This window comes from Moschus berezovskii, chromosome 5 (assembly GCF_049115385.1).
Source record: "Moschus berezovskii isolate FMDL1 chromosome 5, NW_MosBer_1.0, whole genome shotgun sequence".
Taxonomy (NCBI): Eukaryota; Metazoa; Chordata; class Mammalia; order Artiodactyla; family Moschidae; genus Moschus; species Moschus berezovskii.
In genome coordinates this window covers 75,319,102-75,337,888 of record NC_142464.1, presented here as the reverse complement: position 1 = coordinate 75,337,888, position 18,787 = coordinate 75,319,102, and the positions used below count along the sequence as shown (strand labels likewise).

General features: G+C 38.6%; 1 protein-coding gene across 1 annotated transcript in view; it reads right to left on the bottom strand.

Annotated features, from left to right (window-relative positions):
- The window catches only part of GABRB1 (gamma-aminobutyric acid type A receptor subunit beta1), a 499,524-nt gene that overhangs the window by 12,457 nt on the left and 468,280 nt on the right, over positions 1 to 18,787 (bottom strand). Inside the window, exon 8 of the mRNA XM_055434502.2 lies at positions 11,059 to 11,303. Coding sequence (XP_055290477.1) covers positions 11,059 to 11,303 — 245 coding nt within the window. The remainder of the gene's footprint in view (positions 1 to 11,058; positions 11,304 to 18,787) is intronic.

Genomic DNA, 18,787 nt, shown 5'->3' with positions numbered 1-18,787 from the left:
TCTCTGAGCTCTGAGTTCAGTGGCTAAGGACACCTGAGTGGCTAGAATCTCTAGAATAGTGGTTCTCAGACATTACTGTGCATCCAAATCCATTGGGAAACTTGTTAAAACTATGAGTTTGAGCTCATTTTGTTCTAGACTGACTTTCCCAATCTGCATTTCACACACACATTTCAAGGGTCCTAGTTAGCTCTTGTGTACCTGGCTTTAATTGAAGTCTTGGCAGATAGATAATCCACAGAAGCTATTTTATTTCCAGGTGGTCAGGAATTAATTACAAATATGCATGGTTCAGTGGGCTTCCCAGGTGTTACCAGTGGTAAAGAACCCATCTGCCAATGCAGGAGACGTAAGAGATATGGGTTAATCCCAGGGTTGGGAAGATCCCCTGGAGGAGGGCATGGAAACCCACTCCAGTATTCTTACCTGAGAATCCCATGGACAGAAGAGACTGGTAGGCTACAGTCCACAGGGTCGCAAAGAGTCGAACATTACTGAAGTGATTTAGCCATGCAGCATGCACGCATGGTTCAAGCCTGAGGGATATGTGATATAAAGGTTGGGGATTGATTTCCTAAGTTGATGTTAGTGGGAATTTATTGAGCTTTGAGTGGAAAATGATGGAAACAAGAAAGTAGAAACTATTTTATATATGGAAGCATTTTATACCTAGATACAGTGTTTACTGTTTGCTTAAAGAGGCCCAATATTTGAGATGATTGCTTATTACAATTAAATATAAAATTATTTATAACCAGCAAATTCAATTTTGAATGATGCAAATAAGGGCCATTTTTTTTTAATTCATCTTCAGTGAAACCCCTTTAGATATTCATTTAAAAATGTCAAGGGTAGTATTTTACTCTTCAGTTATAGGAGAGAGTGATTGAGTGATTTTGGTCAGAGTAATAATTGTTTCTCACACAGCTGTAAAGGAGATATTTAGAGTGTGTAATGTCTGCTGGGAAGGATTGGGGGCGGGAGGAGAAGGGGACAACAGAGAATGAGATGGCTGGATGGCATTACCGACTTGATAGACATGAGTTTGAGTGAACTCCGGGAGTTGGTGATGGACAGGGAGGCCTGGCGTGCTGTGATTCATGGGGTCGCAGAGAGTTGGTCACGACTGAGCGACTGAACTGAACAGAATGTCCGTATGTGTGTGAACATCTTGGGATTTGTCGATATGACATCTAAGTGGATAAGTCCTTGTTACTGCATCTCATCAGATAGAATCTTCTTACTGCATTAGCCAAGGCTGCCTAAGGCAATCAACCCACTACTTCTCTACTTTGTTCCTCCCAGTCAGAGAAGACAGTGGAAGAAAGGCAGTGTGGAGTTATCAATCAGCTTGGATTCTTATTTATAATCCAAGGAAAAGGAGAATCCAGGAGAAGGAAATTGCTGGGAAAAGATTTGTTAGGGCCACTTAAAGTATCAACACAGGTCCATACTATCCACTGATACCATACATTATTGTTACCATTAACAGTCCCTCATTAGAATAAAGGTCCTTCATTAAAAAATATTATATATATATATCAATTCTACAAAGTACCAAGTAGTGCTTATGTTGGGAAAGGGTTAATTTTTGTTTTTATAGTCATTGGACTATAACAGGAAAAAAGTTAATAATTACACATGAATTCTAAGGTCACACCTATTTGGTTTTAAAATAAATTTATTAGTTTACTTATTATTTTAAAAGTCATTTAAATGCCTGTTTTGTGCAGGTTCTGTGACAAGTACTGGAATATCAAAGATAGAAGACATAGTATCTGCACCAAGGCCTACTTTTTTTTCTTTATGCATTTATTATTACCTGGCATTATGTGTGTTTTTTTATGTGTGTGTAATGTTCATTGTTGATGGGTGACATAGTTGTATGTGTGAGATTATCTATCTCCCTCATCCAAATGTAGGCTTCTGTTTTATTCATTTCTGACTATATCCTCAATGCACAGAGTATTCATATAGTATAAAGTCATTGCATAAAACATATGTTTTAAAACATATTTGTTTTAAAAAATAGGTAAGCATAAAGTGCAGTGGAAAGATAGCAGAGGAGAACCAACTGAGCCTGAGGAATGAGGAAAAACATCAGCCAGGAGTTCACTAAGGAGCAAGTCACGAAGAGATTCCGAATGAAAACATGGCATTTAGGAAAAACTGTGAGCTGTACTTCTGGAGCAAAGAGTGTGTTGGTGAAAAGGAGAGGAAAGAGAAGTCTGGCAGAGGAGGAAAGCAGAAGGAGATCACAGTGGGCCTTGGACTCCATGTTGAGGAGTCTGGATATTTTCTTTAAGCAAAGGGTCTGGATGGGTCTGCTGGATGCCTGTAGGTTTGACCTGTCTGAGTCCTTTCCACCTTCCTCTAACAACACTATGTGAATGCCTGGACATTCACTTGTTGCATGTGACTGAGGAGGGCTTGACTGCATCTTCTGGGCTCTGGGGACAGACCTGTGACCTAGACCTGGGTATTTAGTTTTCTATCTTCCTGGTCAGAGGGATCAATTTCTGCATGAGAATGTGACTCAAGTTGGTCCCAAAAGATTTAATCCTGGGACTTTTTTTTCGGTTGGAACTATTTGGTATAAGAAAGTACTTTTGCACTGAGGTTGAATATCTTTGATACTATAAACTTTGGGGACACCATGAAAGAAGGATCCACTAAAATAAAACTAACATAAAGGAAAGAAATATTAAGATATGAAGAGATATGCTCTCTGATGACATCGTTTAAACATCTGGACTTAGCCATGTGTAAAATGAAAACCTTTGCTGGACCTTCCAGTTGTGTGGGCCCCCAAAGTCCTCTGACCTCTTTTTTTCTTTTTTAGCCAGTTAGATTTTCTTAAGCCAGTAAGTTAGATTTCTTTTTCATTCACAGAAGAATCCTAGCTGTTTGAGCATAGAAGAAATTGGAGGCTAGATGCCAGAAAGAAGGTGTGTGTGAGAGAGGGATTTTGAGATTTCTGGAGAAAATCAGACTGTTAAGCTGCTGATGCTCTGGTGATTAGGTATGTCAAGTCAAGACTCGAGAACAAAATATGGACCACGCCAGATTTGGGCAGTGGTCTGAGGGCTAAAGAAGTTTGTGAAATGTTAATACGAACTATCAGAAATCAAAAGCCTTGTCTGGATTTCTCTAGAATCCAAGCTGCTAAGTTGGAAGAGTTAAATTTTCATTGAAGGCTGAGGGCAAGGCAGTGATGTGGGGTGGGGCCCTGGCTCAAAGGCTAATATATGCATATCAAGCTGGTCCAAGGAGAGCTGTTCACCTTTATGAAGCCTGTTTTCACATGCATTTATATTCTGGAATAAATCATAATACAAGCTTATTTACGTTTAGAAAGTGGTCTGAAAGTGTAGATGATTAACTGTAGAGAATAGGAATGGGAGGAAAGAAACCAGATTACAGTATCAACATCTGGCTGTGAAGGGAAAAATTCTTTCTTGACTAGGGTTCCACACTGGGCATGACTCATTGGCAGATTCCACCAGTGTCCTCCGTGACTTAGAATCATTCTGAATCAGTTTTTGATCAAAGACCACCCATGCAATCATTCCATCTTGGGTGGATCTATTTGCAAATGGGCATTGTGGCTAGCAATATAACCGTATTTGTTCCAAGTTAGTGTAAAAGTGGCTCTGAAGTAGTTTACTTACAACTTCTTTGTACTGAGAAATCTATCCTTCAAAACTCTAAATACCATCTCTTATTTCAAATGATGCCTGAGGGGATTATGAATCTGCAGTCCTTATCACCTAACAGGTTGAAACTCTCCTAATGTCTGGATTGAGCATCTGTACTCATATGAAAAGATGCTTCAGTTCAGTGGTAGAGATATAAATCAAGATAAAGCAAGTACTTCTGAAGCTTCAGTACAGATACTCCTTGACAGTACTGCCCAGCCTTGACTCTGACAGTAATGTGTGATAAATGATCTATGCCTGTCAATGCTCTAGGGTACCAAGGCCATTATTAGGGATCCCTTATATAAAAATTGTCTGGGACTAGAATATATATTTCATTCGAATGCAACTGTTTATAAGCATCTAAAAGGAAAGGGGGAGATTACCCAACCACTATATTAAAGGAAAAATCTAATATATTCTATTTTTTAAATTTAACCAGGGGGTAACATTTTAAAATACTATACAGCTTGTATTATTAACATCACTGCTGGAGATGATGCACTGAACAGATGAAGTGATACACTTGCTTTGTTACTGACACATTGTCTGCCTGTGCCCATTTTAGAAGAGGACAAGGAAGTCAGGAACTGGAAAACCCAAGTAGCCACAGGGATGCCTATAGTTTCTTTGAGATAGTACTGGCCTATTATTATTCCACTTAAATCTGAAGAAGTTTATAAAATCTTATCCATAACACTCCTTTGAAGATTCTATTTTTCTGATGTTATATCACTGTGATTCAGAAAGAATAGCAGAGGTTGATAGAAAGTACACTTGAAGAAATGTTAAAAATCAAACTGATAGAAACAGTAAATAAATCTGGAGTAGAAGCTAAAATGAACCATAGATAATGTCTTTTTCTTGCTTATTATAAATACATAGGAACTTTATAAAACATTGTGATATAACACTCAGTACCCTGTGTGGTAACGAAGAACTCATCTTGACTGGAAAAGGCTTCTCTGGCAGTCATTTATTCAAAAAGTGCTTATTTGGTATTTTCTCAATTCTAGTCACTGAGGAAAGAACAATAAGCATAGTAGACTGGACCCTGGTGTCTATCCTGGGAAAGCTTGGGGTCTAATAAAGAGACAGAGGTTATAAACATAATTACACAAATGAATTAATTATACACATACTCAATATTATGGTAAGTCTTAAGGTGGAAAAGCACAGAATGTCATGAGAACAAATCACAAGGGTACCGATATAAAGTAATTCCTACTTGGATACTTCCCATCTCTTTATTTGGTTCAGACAGTAAAGAATCTGCCTACAATGCAGGAGAGCTGGGTTCGATCCTTGGGTTGGGAAGATCCCTTGGAGAAGGGCATGGCAACCTGCTCCAGTATTCTTGCCTTGAAAATTCCGTGGACGGGAAGCCTGTTGGGCTACAGTCCATGGGGTCACAAAAGAGTCTGAGAAATTAATACTTTTCATCTCTTAATGTATTATGTTAAACTTTTCTTATGGCCCTTATTTCAAACTTTTAATTTTGAAATTATGTAGATCTCTGGAAAGTTGCAAAGATAGCACAGAGAGATCCCATGTATTCTTCACCCAGTTTTTCCCACTGAGTACATCTTACTTAACTGTTGTATAATATAAAAACCAGGAAACTGATATTAATATAAAGGATGTATCAGTTCAGTTCAGTTCAGTTCAGTCGCTAAGTCATGTCTGACTCTCCGCGACCCCATGAATCACAGCACGCCAGGCCTCCCTGTCCATCACCAACTCCCGGAGTTCACTCAAACTCATGTCCATAGAGTCGGTGATGCCATCCAGCCATCTCATTCTCTGTCGTTCCCTTCTCCTCCCACCCTCAATCCTTCCCAGCATCAGAGTCTTTTCCAGTCAACTCATTGCATGAGATGGCCAAAGTATTGGAGTTTCTGCTTTAGCATCATTCCTTCCAATGAACACCCAGGATTGATCTCCTTTAGAATGGACTGGTTGGATCTCCTTGCAGTCCAAGGGACTCTCAAGAGTCCTCTCCAGCACCACAATTGAAAAGCATCAATTCTTCGGTGATCAGCTTTCTTCACAGTCCAACTCTCACATCTATACATGACCACGGGAAAAACCATAGCCTTGACTAGATGGACCTTTGTTGGCAAAGTAATGTCTCTGCTTTTTACTATTCTATCAAGGTTGGTCATAACTTTCTTTCCAAGGAGTAAGCGTCTTTTAATTTCCTGGCTGCAATCAGCATCTGCAGTGATTTTGGAGCCCAAAAAAATAGAGTCTGACACTGTTTCCACTGTTTTTCCAATCATAGTTCAATGTAATTTTACTACACATTAGTTTCATGTAACCATGACTGCAACCAAGATACAAAAGTCTTCTACCACTGCAAAGGTTTCCCTCCTGCTCCCACTTTATAATCAGTCACATCCATTGACCCCTTCCCACCACTGTCACTAAGTTCTGGAAACCACTAATCTGTTCTTCATCTCTATAATGTTGTTCAGAAGTATTATATAAATACAATCATACATATGTAATCTTTTAAGATTGGCTTTTTTCACTTGGCATAATGCCCTTGAGATCCAGTCAAGTTGTTGCCTATATCAATGATTCATTACTTTTTATTGGGCTATTACTTCACAGTGTGAATATATAATAGTTTGTTTAACCATTCACCTGTATGCGTGCTAAGTTGCTTCAGTGTCCAACTCTTTGCGACCCTATGGACTGTAGCCCACCAGGCACCTGTGTCCTTGGAATTCTCTAGGCAAGAATACTAGAGTGGGTTGCCATGTCCTCCTGCAGGGGATCTTCCTGACCCAGGGATCGAACACACGTCTCTTGTGTCTCCTGCATTGGCAGGTGGGTTCTTTACCACTAGTGCCACCTGGGAAACCCAACCATTTACCTTTTATAGGATATTTTGGCTATTTCCTATGAACTTCTAAATATATTAATTATAATAATTATTATTAATTATAACCATTATTTTTTAACCCAACATCTGAGATTTTTGCAGGTTTGTTTTATTGACTAAGGTTTTTTCTTGACTATGGGCATTTTTTTTCCTATTTCTTCTCACGTCCAGAAATCTTTTATTATTAAACTAGACATGTTGGTGATATACCATAGAGACTGGATTTTGTTATCTTCCCTGACAAATCCTGAGTTTTGTTTTGAAATTAAGTTAAATTACTAACAGATCCCCTAGAATGTGTAGACTTGGTTTTATGTGTTGTTAGCCTGAGTCTATTTTAGTTTTCCCCTTAACTCAAGGGGAATTTCTTATTCTTGTGACTTAGTCTTTACTTCTAAGGTATTATCTTTTTAGGGGTTTTAATGGAAAGCTTAATGTATTTACCCACCTGCCCTAAATGGCTGGATTCAGACTCCAACCTGACTTCCATACGGCAGATAACAGCTGAAATCTCTGTTCATCTCTCCCCCTCTCCTAGCCTTTCAGCTGCTTTTTTTCTCTCTGGCATTCTTGGCATTTTACCTATATTTGTAATTCAAGGATCAACCAAGGATTCATGGGAAGTTTATACTTAGATTTTGAGTTTCTCTTGTGGCTTCACTTCCTCCTAAAATTTCTAGGAACTCTGGAAGCATCAAACACCATGCTCCAATTTATCAGATCAACAAAACTGCAGTTTTTTTCCTGATATTTCCTTGCCCTGCATCTTCCAGACTGGATAGTAGCCCTCAGGGAGGAAGCTGTATAAACACTCATTTACACAGTGAGATTCCCTTAATTGGGGTTTGACTCTCTCCTAGTTTTTGCTTGTTTTCAGTTACTCTCTCATGTCTTCAAGCAGATTAAAAAAATTTTTTTTTTCTCAGGATTTATGATTTTTAATCTGTCAAAGGATCAATTTGATTTAAACAACTCTGCCATGTCTTACTTAACATGATCTGTTTTTGAATTTTGGCATAAATATGTTTACTTATGTTTCTATGAAAAGCATCTATGGCATTCCAAGTCTAGCTTTCCATGGATAAAAATACATCTTTATTTTCTTTACTTGTTTTGTCTTCTGACAACTGAGGGATTTTTCTGTAATTTCTCTTGGAAGTCAAATTTTAAAAGTCAATTTAAAAATCAGATAAACATTCGTTGATTTGAGATCCAATGAAACCTTACTTTGTTTAAGCCCAGTGCTGCTCAAAACACCTGCTTATGGGATAAAGATCAGTTAGATGGGAACATTTTACTTATTTATTATCTAGTCAGTAAGTCCCCTTTAGAGCAATATATGTTATACCTCTAGATTTGGTATGGCATATGAGCCTTTCTGCCAGCCTTTATTTGTCCGTTTGTTGTTTAGTCGCTATGTTGTGGTTCTTTTGAACCATATGGCTTGTAGCCTGCCAGGCTCCTCTGTCCATGCGATTTCTCAGCCAAGAATACTGTAATGGGTTGCCATGTCCATCTCCAGGACATTTTCCCAACCCAGGGACTGAATCCATATCTCCTACTTGACAGGCAGATTCTTTACCCCTGGGCCACCTGGGAAGCCTTAGCACCTTAGAAAATTCTTTAATATCCTGGGATAGAATCAAGGAAGAGTGTGGTTAAAGTCTGTTTTACAATATTTTTCTTTTATCTGAATAATCTGACTTTAGGTTGCTTGACTTATCCATTTAGTTACTCTCTCTGGAGAATGTTGCTTTTCTAGCCAATTGAAAGACCTTGTTTTCTTCTTTTTAATACTCCAAATGCTATGTACCTTTGAATGTTCATCCAGTTCATATCTTCTGAACTTTCCTACTGAGGAATCTCTACCATTTTATCTATGTAGGGTTTTTACTCATGATAAATCAGTTCACACACATTTCAAGCTCTGCAGAGGACCAACCAGTAGATTAGAAGTAACTGAGATGGGAATGGGAAAAGAAAAGAGGTGGCCTTGAAAACCACTGCTAAGATATTTCTAAAGCTGGTCTGGTTACAATCAGATAATAGGAAGCTTTTCCTTTCAGATATATCCAAGATAAATGCTTTCCTGTCTTATTTTATAATTCAATCATAGTTTTCTTTCCAGCCAGATCAGAAGGTTCTTGAGGGCAAGGATCATGACAACCCCTTTCCCTGTAGGACTGAACATAGTGCTTTACACAGGAGTAAAATTTTATTTGAGTGTGTTGCTTTGAATTTTGACCATTTGGCTGAATCTCTAAGTTTTCTTCATTTATAATTTTCTAGTTACTTGACATTGTGTGTCAAATTTTGATATCCTACTAAAGAGCACGAAGATGCACCTTGAAGATTGGCAATTTGACTCCTGCCTGACTCTTCCGCCACAGCACACATTACTTTATTTCTCCCCCACTGGCTATGCTCTTGCTGCGTCAATCTCCTTTCAGTACTTGTGCATATCATGCAATTCTTTGCCTAGAACGGACATGGCAAGGTTGCCACTTTCATCACCGAGCTGTCAGATCCAATGGTAATTCCTCAGAGAGGTTTTCCTGACCTCCTGATCAGTATTTCCTGCTCCCTTTAACATTCTCCTGTTCAAGAGAATGTTCCCCTGACATTCTCTTGCCTATTACTCTGTTTTACTTTCTTTGTGAAAGTGAGTCATTCAGTTGTGTCTGACTCTTGGTGACCCCCATACAGTCCATGGAATTCTCCAGGCCAGAATACTAGAGTGGGTAGACTTTCCCTTCTCCGGGGGATCTTCCCAACCCAGGGATCAAACCCAGGTCTCCTGCATTGCAGGGAGATTCTTTACCAGCTGAGCCACAGGGGAAGCCCACTTTCTTTGTAGCACTTCCTTTTACCTGAAATTATTCTCTCAATAGTTGGTTGTTTGCTTGCTGCCTGTCTTCTCATGTTAGTGTCTAAACTCCAGGAGGGCAAGGAAACTCCTTTCATTAACAGCAGTATCCTCAATGCTCAGAACCGTGAATGAATATTGAGTTGTCACCCTGTGTGCCATCTTCAAAACAATTTGTCATGGATCCAGTATTTCAATGCACATAATTGTCAAATGGTTTTAGTGATAAGTGGCATGAAAGTAGGGACTAGGGACTAGGGATTTTTCAAAGGAATAAACAAAGCATTATTTTCATTTTAATTACACAGTGAGAGCACAGGTCATAGGATCTACCAGTGAAAAGCAAAGGACAAATATTGACAGTGTTTTGAATATAATAATTGTTGCTGTTCAGTTGCTCATTAGTATCAGACTGTTTGCAGCCCCATGGACTTCAGCATGCCAGGCTTCCCTGTCATTCACTATCTCCTAGAATTTGCTCAAACTCTTGTCCGTTGAGTTGGTGATGCTATCCAACCATCTCATCCTCTCTCCCTGCCTTCTCCTCCTGCCCTCAATCTTTCTCAGCTTTTTAAGACCTTTTTAAGACCCAAATCATTTTAAGACCTTTTCCAATGAGTCAGACCTTTGCATCAGGTGGCCAAAGTATTGGAGCTTTAATACTTATTGAGTATTTACTGTGTACTAGATTAGACCTTAAAAATACTAGAATATAAACTGTCAAATACTAGACATTGAAAAAAATACCAAACTCATTTAGTCCTATGGTAACTGAGAGATAGGTATACTATAGTCATCATTTTCTGGTTGATAACATCGAGAACAGGAGTTAGATAAGGAGTAGCATAGGTTGATTTGCCTGGAGTTCTAAAGCCAGTAAGTGGCAGAGCTGGGAATTAACCTCAAGCAATTTGATTACATTCTGTGGTTGTAACTGCTGTGCTGTAGTGTCTCGTTACCACTTAGGAGTAAGAGTCTGTTCTTACTTCTTTAGTGCTCTCATTTATTTATAAAGTAGATCTGGAATTATTTTGCATATAGTCTCACAACTATATAGTTTAGAATAAGGAATCATGGACTTGCAGTTGAGTTGCAGGCCCATGTATGTTATTTATCTATGTAAAATTCCATCTAACATCTCTGATTCTCAGTTTCCAGTTATGCAACATGAAGGGTAGTTTGAGCCTTATTAAAGATAAACTAGTATTTTATGATATTTTATTCTCTTGTGGGAGCTCTGAGTACCATACTGATGCTAACTTGCAGAAGAAGATTGTTAGGAATATTTAATAGATTGTGCTGTGCTTAGTCACTCAGTCGTGTCTGACTTTTTGCGACTCCGTGGACTGTAGCCTGCCAGGCTCCTCTGTCCATGGGGATTCTCCAGGTAAGAATGCTGGTGTGGGTTGCCATGCCCTCCTCCAGGGGATCTTCCCAACCCAGGGATCGAGCCCAGGTCTCCCGCATTGCAGGATGATTCTTTACCACCTGAGCCATCGGGGAGGATCCATTATCCCTACCCAGGAATCGAACCAGGGTCTCCTGCATGAAAGGTGTGCTCTTTACCAGCTGAGCTACCAGGGAAGCCCTATTTAATAGATTACCTGGACTTTATTCATCTCCAGTTTGTTCTTCTCATTAGCGCTCTGGTCTTGTTTGCCAGCTCCTTTCTTCTGAGGGCCTTTTCCAAAAAAGATGTAATTTACAAAGGCATATTCCAGCAGAGCCAGGAACACAAACACGAAGCAACCCATCAGGTAAATGTCAATCGCTTTGACATAAGGAATCTTTGGCAGGGTCTCCCTGAGGTGAGTGCTGATGGTGGTCATTGTCAGCACTGTGGTGATTCCTATGAAACAGAAAAACACAGCTCAGCTGAAGGCACTTGTTAAGTTTCCTGCTGAAGACAGATGACAGATGCCATTCTCTTATTAGTATCCCAGAATGACGGCAGTGATGCAATAAACCACAGGGCGAAAACAGCAGACAATTTAAAAAACAAAGCTGCAGGCTCCTTACATAGTTCATGAGTGAATCATAAAATAGGATGCTCTGTGAGTGTTGGGTTGAAAACTGTGTTTTAAAAAATAATGCACAAAGGAGAAAGAAAGGTAGATGGAAATATTAAAATCTCATTGATTCACCCACTGTTTACTGTCAAATGTCCCTCATTCTGCTACATGCCACCTTCTTTCCTTCCTTCTCTCAGCATCTGTCATGTCCATCCTAAATCTGTTCTTGTAATACTAATCCCCACGGCAGCCACTACCGGAATGAAAGTCAGTAACCAGTTTAAGGAGACCTATTTCATTGCATGAAACTAATATACCCAGGTCATAGGGTCAATATTGCTTTCTAAAAGTATAATGTAACATTCATAGTGAGTTGACATGGAAAGAAGAAACTAATAAAGTTCATGATTTGCATCAAGTATTTGATATACGTATTTTAAAATATAATAAAATCTTACTGACTTTTCCCCCTCAAATATTACCTCTAGTTCCTTGATTCCAGAGACTAGAGTGAGTTAGCTCCCTGGAGTCAGGAAAAGACTTCCTAAAACTTCAACTTGTTAAAGAAATTTAAGACTGTAGTCTTTTAGAAGGAAGATTTTGGCTTTGTCTACTTTGTTTTTTACTTTTTTTTTTGGTAATTAATTTATTTTTTATTGGAGGCAAATTATTTTACAATATTATATTGGTTGGTTTTGCCATACATTGACATGAATTCGCCCCGGGTTTACATAAGTTCCCCCTCCTGAACCCTCCTCCCACCTCCCTCCTCCCTTTATCCTCCCTCTGGGTCATCCCCGCATGCCAGCCTCGAGCATCCTATAACATGCATTGACCCTGAACTAGTGATTCGTTTCACATATGACAACATACGTGTTTCAATGCCATTCTCCCAAATCATCCCATGTATCATTCTCAACAGTATAATCTTTGTGTGTCTGTATAATATTTTGTGTTGATGGTGATGAAATGATGATTGGGGAAAATAAGAAGTGATATTCCTATTGAATCCTAAACGATGCTGTATTACTGATATTGCATACCTGTATAGGACTTCCCTGGTAGCTCGGATGGTAAAAAATCTGCAATGTGGGAGACCCAAGTTTGAACTCTGAGACGGGAAGATCCACTGCAGAAGGGAATGGCTACCCACTTCAGTAGTCTTGCCTGGATAGAGGAGCCTGGTGGGCTACAGTCCATGCGGTCACAATGAGTTGGACATGACTGAGTGACTAATATACACACATAGTGATTTTACGGTTGTGAACGCATCTCTGAATTCTGTGCAGTCATAACAGCCTGCTGAGTGGGATAGGGCAGGTATATTGTTCCCCTTTTTATAGCTAAGTAAACAGAGACTCTGAGATTCGCTATTTTACTGTAGATCACTGAGCAGGGGCAAAAAGGCAAGGAGGTATGAAGCAAAGGCATTTAAAATAAACAAGAAATGTAAAATGGATACTAAAGACAAAGGAGAACTGGCAAAGGGAATAGAATTTCGAAAATAATAAGGGAATAAAATAGCTTCAACCTCATTTGCTAGTGAGATTATTCTATTTGGATTCCCTGATTTGACCACCCAGCTTTAGGAGAACTGAGGTGGTCAGAACTACTGTACAAAAAGTTTAAATCGTTGATATCAGTAATGGATTTAAATGTCTGGACTGATATGAAGTGCCCTCATGAGTGGTACTATTTACTTTTTTTTTTTGCTTTATTATTTTTTTTTATTTTACAATATTATATTGGTTGGTTTTGCCATACATTGATATGAATTTGCCCCGGGTTTACATAAGTTCCCCCTTCTGAACCCCCCTCCCACCTCCCTCCTCCCTTTATCCTCCCTCTGGGTCATCCCCGCATGCCAGCCCCGAGCATCCTATAACATGCATTGACCCTGAACTAGTGATTCATTTCACATATGACAACATACGTGTTTCAATGACATTCTCCCAAATCATCCCACCCTCACCCTCTCCCATAGAGTCCCAAAGACTGTTCTATAGATCTGTGTCTCTTTTGCTGTCTCGTATACAGGGTTATCATTTGCATCTTTCTAAATTCCATATATATGTGTTAGTATACTGTATTGGTGTTTTTCTTTCTGGCTTACTTCACTCTGTATAATAGGCTCCAGTTTCATCCACCTCATTAGAACTGATTCAAATGTATTCTTTTTAATGGCTGAATAATACTCCATTGTGTATATGTACCAAAGCTTTCTTATCCATTCGTCTGCAGATGGACATCTAGGTTGCTTCCATGTCCTGGCTATTATAAACAGTGCTGCAATGAACATTGGAGTACACGTGTCTCTTTCAATTCTGGTTTCCTCGGTGTGTATGCCCAGGAGTGCGATTGCTGGATCATATGGCAGTTCTATTTCCAATTTTTTGAGGAATCTCCACACTGTTCTACATAGTGGCTGTACTAGTTTGCATTCCCACCAACAGTGTAAAAGGGTTCCTTTCTCTCCACATCCTCTCCAGCATTTATTGCATGTAGACTTTTGGATAGCAGCCATTCTGACTGGTGTGAAATGGTATCTCATTGTGGTTTTGATTTGCATCTCTCTGATTATGAGGGATGTTGAGCATTTTTTCATGTGTTTGTTAGCCATCTTTATGTCTTCTTTGGAGAAATGTCTGTTTAGTTCTTTGGCCCATTTTTTGATTGGGTCATTTATTTTTCTGGAATTGAGCTGCAGGAGCTGCTTGTATAATTTGGAGATTAATCCTTTATCAGTTGCTTCATTTGCTATTATTTTCTCCCATTCTGAAGGCTGTCTTTTCACCTTGCTTATAGTTTCCTTTGCTGTGCAGAAGCTTTTTATTTTAATTAGGTCCCATTTGTTTATTTTTGCTTTTATTTCCAATATTCTGGGAGGTGGGTCATGGAGGATCCTGCTGTGATTTATGTCGGAGAGTGTTTTGCCTACGTTCTCCTCTAGGAGTTTTATAGTTTCTGGTCTTACATTTAGCTCTCTAATCCATTTTGAGTTTATTTTGGTGTATGGTGTTAGGAAGTGTTCTAGTTTCATTCTTTTACAAGTGGCTGACCAGTTTTCCCAGCACCACTTGTTAAAGAGACTGTCTTTTCTCCATTTTATATTCTTGCCTCCTTTGTCAAAGATGAGGTGTCCATAGATGCGTGGATTTATCTCTGGGCTTTCTATTTAGTTCCATTGATCTATATTTCTGTCTTTATGCCAGTACCATACTGTCTTGATGACTGTGGCTTTGTAGTAGAGCCTGAAGTCCGGCAGGTTAATTCCCCCAGTTCCATTTTTCTTCCTCAAGATTGCTTTGGCTATTCGAGGTTTTTTGTATTTCCATACAAATTGTGAGATTATTTGTTCTAGTTCTGTGAAAAATATCGTTGGTAGCTTGATAGGGATTGCATTGAATGTATAAATTATTTTGGGTAGTATACTCATTTTTACAATATTTATTCTTCCAATCCATGAACATGGTATATTTCTCCATCTATTAGTGTCCTCTTTGATTGCTTTCAGTAGTGTTTTATAGTTTTCTATGTACAAGTCTTTTGTTTCCTTAGGTAGATATATTCCTAAGTATTTAATTCTTTTCGTTGCAACAGTGAATGGAATAGTTTCCTTAATTTCTCTTTCTATTTTCTCATTATTAGTGTATAGGAATGCAAGGGATTTCTGCGTGTTGATTTTATATCCTGCAACTTTACTATAATCATTGATTAGCTCTAGTAGTTTTCTGGTAGAGTCTCTAGGGTTTTCTGTGTAGAGGATCATGTCATCAGCGAACAGTGAAAGTTTTACTTCTTCTTTTCCAATTTGTATTCCTTTTATGTCTTTTTCTGCTCTGATTGCTGTAGCCAAAACTTCCAGAACTATGTTGAATAGTAGTGGTGAGAGTGGGCACCCTTGTCTTGTTCCTGACTTTAGGGGAAATGCTTTCAGTTTTTCACCATTGAGGATAATGTTTGCTGTGGGATTGTCATATATAGCTTTTATTATGTTGAGGTATGTCCCTTCTATTCCCACTTTCTGGAGGGTTTTTATCATAAATGGATGTTGAATTTTGTCGAAGGCTTTCTCTGCATCTATTGAGATAATCATATGATTTTTATTTTTCAGTTTGTTAATGTGGTGTATTACGTTGACTGATTTGCGGATATTGAAGAATCCTTGCATTCCTGGGATAAAGCCCACTTGGTCATGATGTATGATCTTCTTAATGTGTTGTTGGATTCTGATTGCTAGAATTTTGTTAAGGATTTTTGCATCTATGTTCATCAGTGATATTGGCCTGTAGTTTTCTTTTTTTGTGGGGTCTTTACCAGGTTTTGGGATTAGGGTGATGGTGGCCTCATAGAATGAGTTTGGAAGTTTCCCTTCCTCAGCAATTTTCTGGAAGAGTTTGAGTAGAATAGGTGTTAGCTCTTCTCTAAATTTTTGGTAGAATTCAGCTGTGAAGCCGTCTGGACCTGGGCTTTTGTTTGCTGGGAGATTTTTGATTACAGTTTCAATTTCCGTGCTTGTGATGGGTCTGTTCAGATTTTCTATTTCTTCCTGGTTCAGTTTTGGAAAGTTGTATTTTTCTAGGAATTTGTCCATTTCTTCCAGGTTATTCATTTTATTGCCATATAATTCCTGATAGTATTCTCTAATAATCCTTTGTATTTCTGTGTTGTCAGTTGTGATCTCTCCATTTTCATTTCTAATTTTATTGATTTGGTTCTTCTCCCTTTGTTTCTTGATAAGTCTGGCTAGTGGTTTGTCAATTTTATTTACCTTCTCAAAGAACCAGCTTTTGGCTTTGTTGATTTTTGCTATAGTCTCTTTTGTTTCTTTTGCATTTATCTCTGCCCTAATTTTTACGATTTCTTTCCTTCTACTGACCCTGGGGTTCTTCATTTCTTCCTTTTCTAGTTGCTTTAGATGTAGAGTTAGGTTATTTAGTTGACTTTTTTCTTGTTTCTTGAGGTGTGCCTGTATTGCTATGAACTTCCCCCTTAGCACTGCTTTTACAGTGTCCCAGAGGTTTTGGGTTGTTGTGTTTTCATTTTCATTCATTTCTATGCATATTTTGATTTCTCTTTTGATTTCTTCTATGATTTGTTCGTTGTTCAGCAGCGTGTTGTTCAGCCTCCATATGTTGGCATGTTTAATAGTTTTTCTCCCATAATTGAGATCTAATTTTACTGCATTGTGGTCAGAAAAGATGCATGGAATGATTTCAACTTTTTTGAATTTACCAAGGCTAGATTTATGGCCCAGGATGTGATCTATCCTGGAAAAGGTTCCATGTGCACTTGAGAAAAAGGTGAAATTCATTGTTTTGGGGTGAAATGTCCTATAGATATCTACTAGGTCTAACTGGTCTATTGTATCATTTAAAGATTGTGTTTCCTTGTTAATTTTCTGTTTAGTTGATCTATCCATAGATGTAAGTGGGGTATTAAAATCTCCCACTATTATTGCATTATTGTTAATTTCCCCTTTCATACTTGTTAGTAATTGTCTTACATATTGCGGTGCTCCTATGTTGGGTGCATAAATATTTATAATTGTTATATCTTCATCTTGGATTGATCCTTTGATCATTATGTAGCTTCCTTCTTTGTCTCTTTTCACAGCCTTTGTTTTAAAGTCTATTTTATCTGATATGAGTATTGCTACTCCTGCTTTCTTTTGGTCTCTATTTGCATGGAATATCTTTTTCCAGCCCTTCACTTTCAGCCTGTATGTGTCCCTCGTTTTGAGGTGGGTCTCTTGCAGACAACATATATGGGGGTCTTGTTTTTGTATCCATTCAGCCAGCCTTTGTCTTTTGGTTGGGGCATTCAACCCATTTACGTTTAAGGTAATTATTGATAAGTACGATCCCGTAGCCATTTTCTTTATTGCTTTGGGTTCGAGTTTATACACCCTTTCTGTGTTTCCTGTCTAGAAAAGATCCTTTAGCATTTGTTGGAGAGCTGGTTTGGTAATGCTGAATTCTCTCAGCTTTTGCTTGTCTGTAAAGCTTTTGATTTCTCCTTCATATTTGAATGAGATCCTTGCTGGGTACAGTAGTCTGGGTTGTAGGTTATTTTCTTTCATCACTTTAAGTATGTCTTGCCATTCCCTCCTGGCCTGAAGAGTTTCTGTTGAAAGATCAGCTGTTATCCTTATGGGAATCCCCTTGTGTGTTATTTGCTGTTTTTCCCTTGCTGCTTTTAATATTTGTTCTTTGTGTTTGATCTTTGTTAATTTGATTAATATGTGTCTAGGAGTATTTCGCCTTGGGTTTATCCTGTTGGGGACTCTCTGGGTTTCTTGGACTTGGGTGATTATTTCTTTCCCTATTTTAGGGAAGTTTTCAACTATTATCTCCTCAAGTATTCTCTCATGGTCTTTCTTTTTGTCTTCTTCTTCTGGGATTCCTATGATTCGAATGTTGGAGCGTTTAACATTGTCCCAGAGGTCTCTAATATTGTTCTCATTTCTTTTAATTTGTTTTTCTTTTTTCCTCTCTGTTTCATTTATTTCTACAATTCTATCTTCTAGCTTGCGTATCCTGTCTTCTGCCTCTGTTATTCTACTGTTTGTTCCCTCCAGAGTGTTTCTGATCTCATCTATTGTATTATTCATTGTATATTGACTCTTTTTTATTTCCTCTAAGTCCTTATTAAACCTTTCTTCCATCTTCTCAATCCTTTTCTCCAGGTTATTTATCTGTAACTCCATTTTGCTTTCAAGATTTTGAATCATTTTCACCACCAAAATTCGAAATTCTTTTTCATGTAGATTCCCTATATCTTCCTCTTTTGTTTGTGTTGGTGGGCATTTATCTTGTTCCTTTACTTGCTGGGTATTTCTCTGCTTCTTCATCTTGCTTATAATGCTTTGCTTGGGGTGGCCTTTCCCTCTTCTGGCCGTTTGTGGAGATCTCTTTATTATGTAGTTTCCTTGCTGTGTGTGGGGTTGGACAGGTGACTTGTCAAGGTTCCCTGGTTATGGAAGCCTGTGTCGGTGTTCTGGTGGGTGGAGCTGGATTTGTTCTCTCTGGAGTGCAATGAAGTGTCCAGTAATGAGTTATGAGATGTCAGTGGGTTTGGAGTGACTTTGGGCAGCCTGTATATTGAAGCTCAGGGCTAGTTTCCTGTGTTACTGGAGAATTTGCGTGGTATGTCTTGCTCTGGAACTTGTTGACCCTTGGGTTTAGCGTAGGTGTGGAGACGTTTGATGAGCTCCTATCGATTAATGTTCCCTGGAGTCAGGACTTCTCTGGTGTTCTCAGGATTCAGGCTTAAGCCTCTTGCCTCTGGTTTTTGGTCTTATTCTTGGAGTAGTCTCTAG